Here is a 13,082-nt window from a genome sequence, read left to right as displayed (position 1 = left end):
ATAGCGGGTTGAGGGTTTTTGAATGCGGAATTAGTGTGTCCGACAACCGAGACTTCCAGAATCCTCTGAGTTCCTAGACCTTGTGATCTAGCGGATTCTCTGGATCTGAGAGCTTGACTTAGCACAAAAGCACACACTGTTTCCTTAGGCAAGTTTCACATTCCCGTAGGAACATCTGTACTACATAGGAAAATCTCCTAGACCTATCAGTTGGGAGCAAATAATGGCGATAACAGGTCCAGGTGATGCTGAGAAAGGAAAGTGTCAGCTGAACACTGAACCATGATTCGCAGACCTGGCAAATTACTTGGTCACAGGAGAGGTGCCCAGTTCACAAGAACCCGGGCCCAGAAGATGAAGCTTAAAAGCGAGGAAAGTATTATTTCTGGGACGATCCTTACTTGTGGAGGATGGGAGCTGACCAGGTGATCAGGAGATGTATTCCCGAATGGGAGCAGAGGGATGTGCTTAATCATTGCCATGCGTTGGCGTGTGGAGGTCATTTTGGGCCAAGGAAGACTGCGAGGAAAGTCCTAGATAGTGGATTCTATTGGCCTACATTACACAAGGTCTCTTTTGAATTATGTCAAAACTGTGAGAGATGCAAGCAAACTGGAGGAATTTCAAGTTAAGATGAGATGCCGCAAATCCCAGTAATCGTCTGCGAAATCTTTGACGTCTGGGGGATGGATTTCATGGGCCCATTTCCATCCTTGTGGCCGTGGATTACGTTTCAAAGTGGATAGAAGCCAAGGCTACCAAGTCTTGTGAGGCCAAAGAGGTGGCTAAGTTTCTTAGAGCTTACATTTTCAACAGGTACGGTGTGCCCCGAGCTATTATATCTGACCAAAGGACGCATTTTTGTAACCGAACCATAGAAGCTCTCATGAGGAAATACGGAGTCCACCACAGGTTTTCTACCCCGTATCATCCTCAGTCTAATGGACAGGCGGAGATCTCAAACAGGGAGATCAAGGAAATATTGGAGAAGACGGTGAATCCGTCAAGGAAGGATTGGAGCAAGAGGCTCGGCGACGCATTGTGGGCGTACAGGACAGCATACAAAACACCTATTGGAATGTCGCCCTATAGGCTGGTGTTTGGCAAGATGTGCCATCTGCCCGTAGAAGTGGAACACAGAGCATATTGGGCGGTGAAGGAGATTAATATGAGACCCAATCTTGTGAGGAAGTGAGGAAACTGCAACTTCAGAAGCTTGAAGAGTTAAGGCTTGAGTCGTATGAGTCAGCGATGTGGTATGAGGAGAAGACGAAGCTTTGGCATGAACAAAACCTTCGGGTCAAGGAACTACAAGTGGGTCAGAAGGTGCTCCTTTTTCAATATAGGCTCAAGCTGATGCCTGGTAAGCTGAAGTCCAAGTGGATTGGGCCGTACACAATTTTTGGCCTTCGAGCGAATGGAGCTGTGGAAATCTAGAGAAGTACCTCAAACTCTATTCCTTTCCTTGTTAATGGTCATCGAGTGAATGTTTTTAGGGATAATTCTGAGTTGTGTGTGGTGGAGGAAGTGCCACTACGCGCACTCTCTATTATATAGCCTAATCGGTCTAGTGAGTAGTGCTCTCGACAAATTCCCGGGGTAGGTAAATGGGAATGCATTTTGAATCTATACACTGAACCAGGGGATCTCGAGATTACTCATTTGAAAGTGTAAATAGTTTAATTGCTATTCAAAAAGTAAAAAAATTACCAAACAAAGAAAAAATCTATTTTCCAAAAATATTTTCGAAACACCATACTTCTTAGGGAAATTGTTTTGTCACATGTGAATCCTCGACTTGGGAGTCTGGCGTTTCATTTTGTTTTTCCCTAAGTGCGGTATTGCAGAGAATAGCGTTTACATGGGGCAGAGAGATTTTCGAATCAGAAGTTTGGGTGGGAAGTTGTAAAATTTTGAAATTCAAATTTTATCTTTATGAAAAGGCGTACGGTTGCTTACATCATGCCTGCAACCGTCCTGCAACCATTCCCTATCCTTACCTAAGATACCTATTTCCATCCTTATTCTTTTTATTTTCCAATCTCTAAAAACCGAACTCTCTCTCTAACTCTAAAATTTCCCCCAAATCTTTTCTCTCACAATACCCACAGTTATCTAACCCTAATCGAAAAATTCTCCCAAGTTCTTGTGAAATTTGCAGATTCTGATCATGGAGAACACACCAAAAACAGGGAACCCCACCACCACCGCAGGATCAGATGCGGCGGCGTTTATGGCGGATTTAACAAGCAGGTTTGGCAGTGCAGAGGAGGCGATGAAAGCCTTCGCCCTCTTCTCAACAATGATGGAACATGCCAAACCTCCAGCCGCAACGACCGCAGTACCACCACCACCGATGATTTTGGAAGAATCGACGGCCAAACCCGTGACTTTACATGCAGAAGCCAAATCGATCATCAGCGCGCCGGAGAGAATCGCGGCGGTAGGCGATGAACAGGAAAACGAGGGTGCTCTGGCCGTGGAACTCGAGCGCATGGCGGTTGGTGACCGGAGGACGGCACAGGTTTTGGAGGGGGAAACCCCTGTTTTTGCAGAAGGTGTTGATGAGGGGGGAAACCCTAGTTTGTGATGATGAGGCTGTTGAGGTGGAAACCCCTGTTGTCAATAGAGTAGTTGCTGAGAGGGAAACCCCTGAAAAGTTTGTGGGCAGTGAAGCCCTTGATGTTGATGAGTTGGTTGCTGAGGGGGAAACCTCGGTTTACATTGAGGGGGGAACCCCTAGTTTGTCTGAGGGGGTAGAGACCCCCATTCTTGAAAAATTTCGATGCCCGAGGAAAATAGGCTTAAATTGATGGCAGATCTGGTAGAGAATCTGGAAGCCACAGACTCGTCGGTGGATCCAAGGGAGGCCAGGCGTAGGGCCAGAAGGAGCTTGAGGGATGAGATCGAAGATCTCACCCTACCCATAGAAGAGGAGTGCCTACTCCCGGGAACAGAGAGCGAACAAGCGAAGGAAGCCCCTGAGGCTAGCAGGGAGGAGGATGAAGTAGAAGAACGCCGCCTGGCGGAGGAACGCAAAAGGAAAGGAAAGCTTGCGGCTCCCTCCCAGACCAGGAAGTCCAGGAAGACCGCAACGGGTAAATCTGTTGAAACTCCACTTCCTGCCCCAACAAAAGTTCCTTTCGCTAAGGCACAGGTCAGCCCTAACCCGGCTAGTGAGTCCGATGATGAAGCGACGAATGAGCAAGACAAAGAGTTGAACTTCGAGCCATCAGAGGCCTGGTTGACAAAAGAGCGGCTCGAAACGATGGGGGAGGTTAAGGATCCAAAGAGGGCAGCAACCTACAAGGAGCGGAGTAGTTCTGGCAAGCTAGCAAAGTCTGGGAAACAGTACGATCTGGAAGAGTTGAGGGAGATTGATTCAGATGAGGAGTTCCGCCAATACATTGGTGCCATTGGGTTTGATTTGCTATTGAAACATAGCACCACGTAAGTGCCGACAGCCGACAGCGATAGCAAGGGAGTTATTTTCGACATTCCGGCTGAAGCCCACCACCGATCTTGATGCGGACTCGATCACCTTCCGGCTGTTTACTAAGGAGCACGAAATGAGTATCAGGGAGTGGTCCCTACGGATGGGGCTGTTCACTCGCGCATAAGATGATGAGGGACTTTGTAACGAGCGAATGGTAGGATCTCCAAAGTTCACCCCCGGGTTCAAGCCACAGTCTGCATGGGAGTTTGTCACCCATCCTAAGGTGGGGCAATTCAAGACCAGCTATTCCAAAAGCTTCCATATTGAGAACCGCATCCTACGATTTGCCCAGACATTTATAAGCTACAACCTGATGGGGACTTCCAATTCTGCTTTAACCACTGCTGACCTGTATTTTACATGGTGCATGGCGAAAGAAGTAAAGGTACACTTGGGCTATTGGCTGGCTAAGGCTTGTCACCAGATGGCTACCAATCTTTCCCGCCACATGTACACATGTCACCTTCTCGGAGTTTACCTCCAGTGCAACACGATAATGAAGATAGCCAAATCCGCGCCCAAGGTAGTCTTGTGCGAGCCCCCCGAGATATTCAGCGTTGATTATTTCTTCAACAAGGGCCTGCTCTACATGCACAGGAAGGATGTGTGTTTCTATGAGGTGGGCAGGATGGAACCCCAACTGAAGCCGGAGCAGGATGGTGTCGAAGTAGTGAACAGCGAAGAGTATGGAGAGATGAAAAATGAAATGGGCACGATGCAAAAGGAGCTCAGTGAAGTCCGGAAGGAGATGGGCGAGATGAGGAAGGAACTCGGCGGAGTCCGAGAGGAGATGATGGCCCTCAGGGGCAGTATTACTGATATGGTGGTGAGGTCATCCGCGCAGAATGATCGTATGATGGAAGCCGTTAAGTTGATGATGATGATGACCCATTGGCTGAAGGAGTAGTTTCCCAAGGCCCAGAAGAAATTTCCCTCTAGACCCGGCAGCCTGTCCAAGCAGCTAGGGCAGGGAAGTTCATCCCTCCAGCAAACCCCCCACCTGCATCAAGGCCCCTGTTAGCCCCGTCTGCATCGAAGCCCTTGTCTGTGAAGAAGAATGTGTCGAAAAAGAGTGAGAAGGAAGAGGAGAAGCCGGCGTCGCCGGCAAGGAAGAAAGTGAAGGTGACCCGCCCCTATGTTCCACCCCAGTTTGACTCCCGCGGGGGCCCAAACCCCGAACTGAGACCCCCAATGACCAAGTAACTTTTACCTTTCAGTTTTTCTTTTCATTTTTTATGTTTGTATATGTTTGCTGTTTTGAGTTTATGCTTTTGTGTTTGTTTTTCCAGCATGCCTAGTAGTGTGTATATGTGTCTGCGTTTATATGTGTCTTTTCCCACTTAGCCCAATCTTTGGCCTAAGTGTGAGAAGTTTGTGTTTCTTTTAGGCATGTTTTGGCTTTTCTTCTGTAGTAATTTCTCCCACTTAGCCCGTTGCTCAGTCTAAGTGTGAGAAGTTTGTTTTACTTGTGCTTGTTTGTTGTTTTGTGTTGTGTTTTTTGTGTTTGTTTAGGTCTGTTATTGCTTTCCCGTTTCCCCCCTTCACTGGGATAGCTTGGGGACAAGCTTGAGTGAAGTGGGAGGGGGAGGGAGTTAGCGGAGTTTTTGTTGAGTTTTTGTTAATATGAATAGGAGTCTTTAGGTCTAGGTCTTTGTGTGTCGCATGAGCTAGTGAATACAATACAACAAGATTCCCTTAGTAAGAGCAATTGAAGATAGGATGCATGTCAACTTTGAGGCCATTTTCCTTAATAAACTGACATCGGTTTGAATGAAGTAAGAACGATAGAGGATGCCTTAGATGACCTAGTTGTGAAGCCCCACTATAAGCGTGAGTTATAAGCCTAAACACTTTGAGCTAACATGTATAAGGGGGGGCCGCCACTGAATGCTTAGGGAAAAGAGTCTGAAGGAGAAAAAAAGAGGGTTTCTAGAGGTATAAGCTGGACGAAGTCTAGGAAAATGAGGTATAAGCTGGACGAAGTCCAGAGAAAAAAAAATCGGAGGTATAAGTTGGACGAAGTCCAGCGGGAATAAAAAATATATATATATATATAAAAGTGGGATAGAAGAAAAAGAAATCTAAGGGCAGGAAGCAATAGTAACCTGACCTAGGAATTAAAAGGAAAAGGGGACTGTAGGGAGGAGAAACTCTCATAACCCGAAGCATCAGTGGTGTGACATTAACTTAAGAGTGAATCGATCCTAACGTCCCTGGCGAGGAATGAGAGATCGAGTGAATACAACAATTGGGAAGTCAATAGGCTATCTTGACGAACTGACAGACCGATTAAGTAAAAGAAAGGAAGGGGAGGAGTTGGAGACTGTAGACGAATAAGATAGACCTTAAGCTTGTGGGGACGGCTGCCTAAAAGTTGAAACTAATTCATGCCTTTGTATTTTCTTTAAGTGTTTGTTTTCTTTTTGTTAGTTTGTTAGTGTGTTTAGGTCTAGGAGTTTGTGTCTGTAGAGTCGGTCATAGGATAACCATGCATTGAAATTCGCCTTATTTCTTTTTCTTGTCTTTCATGCTTGAGGACAAGCATGGTTTAAGTGTGAGCAGTTTGATAAGGCTAATTTCATGCACTGGTTAGGGGATTATTTTTATGCATTTAGGGGTTTAACACATCTTTTTAAGCCAGGTGTGTAGTAGAAATCGCCAGGCTGAGGAAAAGAGGAAGATAATTGCAAGGCGAAGGAAATGTGGCGATAAAGTGAGCAATTTGAAGGAAAATAACCAGACGGAGGATATAGTGAAGCTGAAGGGCAGAATAGAGATTTCCTGCGAAGGCTTCTAGAAGATCACCTTCACATCTATATAAGGAAGAGAACATGCATTTCGAGAGAGGACCTTTTTTTGGCACTCTCGGCCTTTTGGCTCTCAGCTCACACACGCTTCTACACATTTGGTTTTCGAAAATAGGCAAGGGGGTTCGGGATTTACTTTCGGTTGGTTGTTACGTAACACCGTCCTCACGAAGGGCGAAGATATAATTTATTTGCTTTTATTTCGTTTGTTGCTGCGAATTTTCACCGAGCTTCGCTGTTCGAAGCTCGGCCTTGTTGACTGTCAAATTACTGTTGATCTTATCTATGCAGTTTCTATTTTCCGTTATGATGATGTCAATTTTGAGTATGGATGATGTTTGTTTCTGAGTTTATAGATATTTACTTGAATGGATGCTTTTCGCACTTGATCTATTGAATTGGAGTAGAATCGGGGTTGAATTGTCGTTGAACTGAGCAGATTTGTTGAATCGAAGTTTATGAAGTTGATTTTGGTCGTGGTTGGGTTCAGATTGCTTGGATCCGGAGTGGATTAAGCGTCCGACATGTGGATCTGAAGCAGAGTTGTCTGATTGTGCTTGAGTTTGATGTTTCATTTCTGTGTTCTGCTTACTACGTTTAGTAGAAGTAGATATGTTGGTTTCTGATTAATCGTCAGTTTCCGACGTCCAAATCTGTATGTTCTGTTTGAATCTAGGTATTTACTCTGTTTTCTCCATGTTCGTGCTTAAATTAGGTAACGAGATGCAGTTTGTTGTTAGTTTAATTAATAGTTTGTTATCTTCAGCTTTTGATCCGTACTTTGCTGTCTTAGGAAAATTGTCCCCACTGCCTGCGTTCTTTCTGTTTATCTAAATTAGGTAGTAGTTTGCTAGGTCAAGGAAATTTGTTTGAGGGATTGAAGTTACGAATATGTTCCATGCCTACATGATGTTTTCAGTTTCCTAGGTCTAGTGTTAGATTTTGTTCCTAAGTCTAGAGTTAGCTTTCCTCAACCCAAAATTGCGTGGCAGCAGCCAATCACCTTTCCAGAATCACCTAAATGCCATCATATGCATGCATCTTCGTGGGATTGATCCCTACTTCCCTGTACTAATTCATAGTATAGAGGGTTGAGGGTTTTGAAGGAAGAATTTGTGTGTCCGACGACCGAAACTTCTGAGATCTTCGGAGTTCCTAGACCTCGTGATCTAGCAGATTCTATGGGTTTGCAAAGCTTGACCTAGCACAAAAGCACACACAGCTTCCTTCGCTCTTCAACTTCTATTTTATTCTCCCACAATTTCAATTGTTTTATTTAATTGTGGGATTAATCCTAGACTATAAATTGAAAAAAACCCTAACCCTAACCCCTCATTTTCACGCCTCCCTCTCTCCCTCTCCTCTGCCACACGCCTCCCTCCCTCTCTTCTTCCTCTCAACAAATCCTTCACCAATTCTTCTAGCTTCGTTTTGGAGTTGGAAACTCAAGATTCATCGAAGAATCGCATCATTCGTCATTCCTACTGATTGTTATTCAAGGGAAAGGTATACTTTGATTCATCCCTCTCATTCTTCCCATTGAATCCATAATTTTTGAACCCCTCATGCATATAGTGAGTGGAGAATCGTAAATCTAAGAATTATTTGGTTGGGAAGGATGGTTGCACAAGAATATTTATGTGTGTGCGTGTATGTTTGTGTGTGTGTGTAAGTGTGTGGTTGAATCATTGGTGAATGTTATGTGTGATTATGAAAGCATGGTTGTAATCTCGTTTTGAAGCATGAATATGTGTTGGAAGCATGAATATTTATGTGTGAATGTATGATAGACAAACTAGGGTTTGTGAATGTTGAGCATGAACACTGTTGAGTTCGGACAGTAGGTTCCGACAAGTTTTTGACCAATCAAACGATCTTATTTTGACATGAATTTTTAACTGGATATATATTTCGATGTCATCTGTGTTGTATCAAAATTTCAGCTTTAATTGATGACGGACGAATTTATAACGAATTTTTCAATTTAACTGCGCAGTCCTACCAGAAATTGTGTTTCGTCCAGTGAGTTTCGTTTTTGTTTTGACCGATCAAAAGTTATGATTTTGGTGTGGAATTTTAACTGGACAAACCTTTATGTGTCTAATGTGTGGTGACCAAAATTTAGCTTCATATGAGATCGGATGGAATTTTAATGAATTTTACAAAAATACTGCATTATTCTGCCAGATTCTGGTTTTGTTGAAATAAGCTTTGTTGGCAAGTTTTGAGTGAATTACATGATACATGTGTGAATAAGGAACGTATCCTATGATGTGGCTATGTGTTGCACGTTGTTGTATGCTTAATTGTTCGTTTCGTTTATGTTGGTGAACGTTTGGGATGGGCAATAAAAGAAAAATGATGAAAGGAACGATAGGGCATGCATGAAAAATGTATTGATGGAAAAACTGATTGTGTTATGGTGTTGACAAGGGTTGTTGTGCGTACGTGGGTACAAAGAGCAAGGGTTGCATTAAAGTTGTGAATTGTGTGTATAAGCAAGCGAGGTGGACTTTCTTTTACTAAACTCTTTTACTTTTTTAAAAGTGTCTCGACCGCCCATACAAGGGGTACCACAACGCGGCGATCGTGACCGACATGCATGGATAACAATTTAAAAAGAACAACTTGATTAACTTAAAAGAAGAAAAACAACTTAGTTTAAAGAGTTTAAGGTTATAATTTTTTTTTGAAAAGACATAAGGTAAAATACTTTTAAAAAGGACAACGGGAAAAATTAGACTTAAGAAATACAACAACCAATAACAAAAGTAGAACAAACACTTAACTTAAATCTCGAAGAATAAAGTTCTCAAAAGACAACGTAAACACTTGTTTAAAACTCATCACCACCATACATGTTCAAACATAAAACATAAAGGAAAGATTAAGTCTTGAGTCATGGTTCAAATTATAGCAGCGGAAAATACGATTTAAGGAGAGTCAAGGACGACGCCTATGTATGACGACACAACGCATCCTAAGTACTTAAGCCAGCTCAACATCCATCGCAACATCCCGCTCAACCTGCACATAAGAAAATAATATGCAGGGCTGAGTACTTGTTGTACTCAATGGGCTCATGCCGAAAACATTTTATTAATAGTTATGTCATCCATACCAGTGATCTCGAGTTTTATGTAGTAGGAAAATATCACGAGAAACACAAAAATATTCAAGTCTGGCCAGACAATTTATCTCCCCACTTTTCACATCAATCCAACAATCACAACCACAGTGCGACGAAAGTGTGGCCACACTATTCGCCCACGAGACCGGCCGACTTGCAAGGACGGCTCACGATCCCACCAGTGTACACAGCCTGATAGGGTTAGCGGCCCTACTCAGACCCGAATTCGTTTCACAACACAACCATATAGCCTAACGGAGTAAACTCAAACGAACTAGGCATCAGGCACACAATCTCATAACAAAACAACATGGCATGACATAACAAGTTAAACCACCCTTATAACTTCACATAGTATTTTCGGAAAAATAAAGAGGTTTGAAAAGAAAGCCCACCTCGTTCTCTTAGCAATTCACAACCCACTTAGCAACTCTCGATCCTCGAGTTCTCGACTACACAACACCCTCGTCAAAGACAACACAATTAGTTTCCCCCAACAACATATTACTATACAGTCCTATCGATTCTCTCGTCGTTTTTCTCAAATCCCCGACCCAACATACGTCACAAAGATGGGAGAACACATCGTAACGCATTTTGATTTATCACACGTGATCACATCATTTAGACACGTTCCTTGGACATACATGCATCATACAATACTTTTAGACTTGAAAATAAGTGTTATTTTAACAAGACAGAAAACTGGCAGAACTGCGCGACCGTTTTGTAAAATTCACTATAAATTCACCCGACCTCAAAAGAAGCTAAATTTTGGTCACAATACAGAATACACATTCAAGTTCATACACGAAAATTTTCACACCGAAATCACGTCATTTAGTCAGTAATATCACATATTGAACTCTCTGGTCGTAGCATACAATTTCCAACAGTATTTCGCAGTTCATTTGAAAAATTCACCATAAATTCATCCGATGCCCAAAAAGGCTGACAATTTAACACGACTCAGAAGACACTTCAAATTTTCATATAGTTCAAGAATCACATCAATCGGAGGTCATTTGGTCAGTCAAACAGAAAACGAAACATTCATGGCGAGAACTCACGTTTCTGGCAGATTTGCGCAGTCAACTTCACAAATTTATTAAAACTTCATTTTTCCATAAAACAAGATGAAATTTACACGAGACACAGAAAACACCTTGAAGTTTACTCAGTAAAAATTTCGTAGCAAAATTCGTTCGTTTGATGGGTCGAATACAGATCATAAGTCACTGGTCGTGCATCACAGATTTCTGGTTCAAATTCGGGATTAGGGTTTTTAAACTTCCACAACACAACCACCGATTTTTCATGCTCGAAAACACATAATCATGCTTACACGATCTTCATACACATATTTGCATACAACCTCATATTATTCACAAATATTTCGATCCAATACACATGATTCCAATCAACAACGTAAAAATCAAACAAGTTCTTACGAACACACAATTTCCCTCCCGTTAAAACTTGCGATCTATCAAACCTACACTCTCTACATGCATGTAGGACTCAAAACATGGTTCAAAAGAGAAGGAGAAGAAAAAGTGTGCAATTATACCTTCCTTTACAAAAACCAATCGGTAGAAGAGAAGAACGAAGCGATCCGTCGGAAACTCTCGAAGGTACTTTCAATGGATGCAAGAATAAGCTTGAATGGAAGATTTTTGGAGATGGGAGAGTGGAGAGGAGAGGGAAAACGTGTGAGGAGAGAATGAGGGAGAGGGAGGCGTGTGAAAATAGTGGCTAGGGTTAGGATTTATTCTATTTTATGTACTAGGTTTAATTCACACCCAAGTAATAATTAAATTGTGGGAGGAATAAATTAAATAAAAATCCCACAATTAGATCACAAAGTAGGCGTGTATTTTGAGGGGATTAATTCCAAAATTTGCTGATTTAATTACAAGGAAATATAGCAATATTTACTTGGAGAGAATATATTCATAATTTAGGAAATAAAAATAATGAATACAAGGGAACAATTAAATTAAATCTCCAAGTAGGAAATAATAGGAGGGGGCCGAAAATTTAAGGAGAAAGTGCACAAGGAAATTATTTAAATCCCCAATTAAACCAAAATAGGATTTAAATTAAGTAATTTCTTTATAGGAAAAAGGCTCCCATAAAATAGGCAACAATTAATTAAATTCCCACAAGGAAAAATAATGCAAAGGGGCGTGTGATATGGAGGAAAAATAGAAGGAAAATATTCACATCCCCAATTAATTAGACATGGGAATTTATTTGAATAAAAGGGGGTTCCACAAAATAGGAACAAATAAAATATCCTCCATATTTTATTGGAGGAGCTGAAATTATTAGGCTAAAATAGCCAAGGAAATGTTCCAACTCTCTATTTATTTTGGGTGAAGAAATAATATGTGGCATGAATTAATTGGATTTAATTTAAAGAAGAGAGTCAATAAAGCATCAATTAAATCAAATGAAAAATAATCCAGTCTCCTATTGGAGATTTTCAAAACTCCCAAGGATAAAAGGATGGAGTTCGAATTTCATGTAGTGTAATTTAAGGTCCATTGGTTTGGATTTAATTTGGAATAATGTCCCAAAACAATTAATTAAATCCACAAAAAGAAGTACTATTTCAATAATTTGGGAGGGCCGAATTTTACAATGAATTGACTTGAGAAAGAATAAATGTATGATCCTATTAATTATTTCCCCACATTGGAATAACATAAATCCCAAGCTCGTCATTCCACAATAACCACGTCAATTTTTTTCACACAAAGCACTTAATCACATAGAATCAAACGTTTCAGAATTCCCCAAAATTCCAATTACATGAAAAGAAGTCACAAAAGTTTGGGATGTTACATCCTTCCCCTCTAAACAGAAATTTCGTCCCGAAATTTAAACGTCTCACACAAACAGCTCGGGAAACTTTTCTTTCATCTTATCTTCTAACTCCCACGTAGCTTCCTCGGGACCATGGTGCTTCCACAACACCTTCACGGACGCTATCGACTTGTTTCGAAGCTCTTGTACATTCCGATCTAGTATTGCTTCGGGCCTTTCCTCGTAGCTCATGTCGGGGGTTAGGATCACTTCCTCTTGATGAATCACATGCTTGGGGTCGAACACGTACTTGCGCAACTGCGACACGTGGAACACGTTGTGCACGTTCCCAAAGCTGGGAGGTAACGCCAATCGATACGGTACAGGACCTACTTCGTCGATGATCTCGTACGGTCCCACAAAACGCGGTTTCAGCTTGCCTTTCACTCCAAATCTCACAACTCCTCTCGTCGGGGACACCTTCAGGAACACTTTGTCACCAACGTCGAATTTGATTTCCGTTCGACGCACGTCAGCATATGATTTCTGCCTATCTTGATCTTCCTTGATCCTTGCACGGATTCGATGCACAATTTCGGTCATCTCCTTTATGGCGTCGGGTCCTAACATCTTTCTCTCGCCAACTTCATCCCAATAAAGTGGGGATTGACACTTCCTGCCGTACAAAGCTTCATACGGAGCCATATCGATCGTCGCTTGATAGCTATTGTTGTAGGCAAATTCAACCAATGGTAGAACCGTTTCCCAACTTTCCCCTCGATCTAAGACAACTGCTCGCAACATATCTTCAAGTGTCTGAATCGTCCTCTCGGATTGC

General features: G+C 42.1%; 1 protein-coding gene across 1 annotated transcript; it reads left to right on the top strand.

Moving 5' to 3' along the window:
- Positions 1-410: 410 nt before the first annotated feature.
- On the top strand, positions 411-1,195 carry LOC121760579. The gene is made up of 2 exons (XM_042156223.1): positions 411-569; positions 950-1,195. The coding sequence occupies exons 1-2, from the start codon at positions 411-413 to the stop codon at positions 1,193-1,195; spliced, it is 405 nt and encodes a 134-aa protein (XP_042012157.1).
- The last annotated feature ends 11,887 nt before the right edge of the window (positions 1,196-13,082 follow it).

This window comes from Salvia splendens, chromosome 13 (assembly GCF_004379255.2).
Source record: "Salvia splendens isolate huo1 chromosome 13, SspV2, whole genome shotgun sequence".
Lineage (NCBI taxonomy): Eukaryota > Viridiplantae > Streptophyta > Magnoliopsida > Lamiales > Lamiaceae > Salvia > Salvia splendens.
The sequence above is the reverse complement of the archived record's forward strand: the minus strand, read 5'-3'. Positions and strand labels throughout refer to the sequence as shown.

Coding starts and splice junctions, on each gene's coding strand:
- LOC121760579 (XM_042156223.1), top strand. CDS start 411: ATGGGAGCTGACCAGGTGATCAGGAGATGTATTCCCGAATGGGAGCAG. Junction 570..949: donor ATTGGCCTACATTACACAAG/GTCTCTTTTGAA, acceptor TCTAATGGACAG/GCGGAGATCTCAAACAGGGA.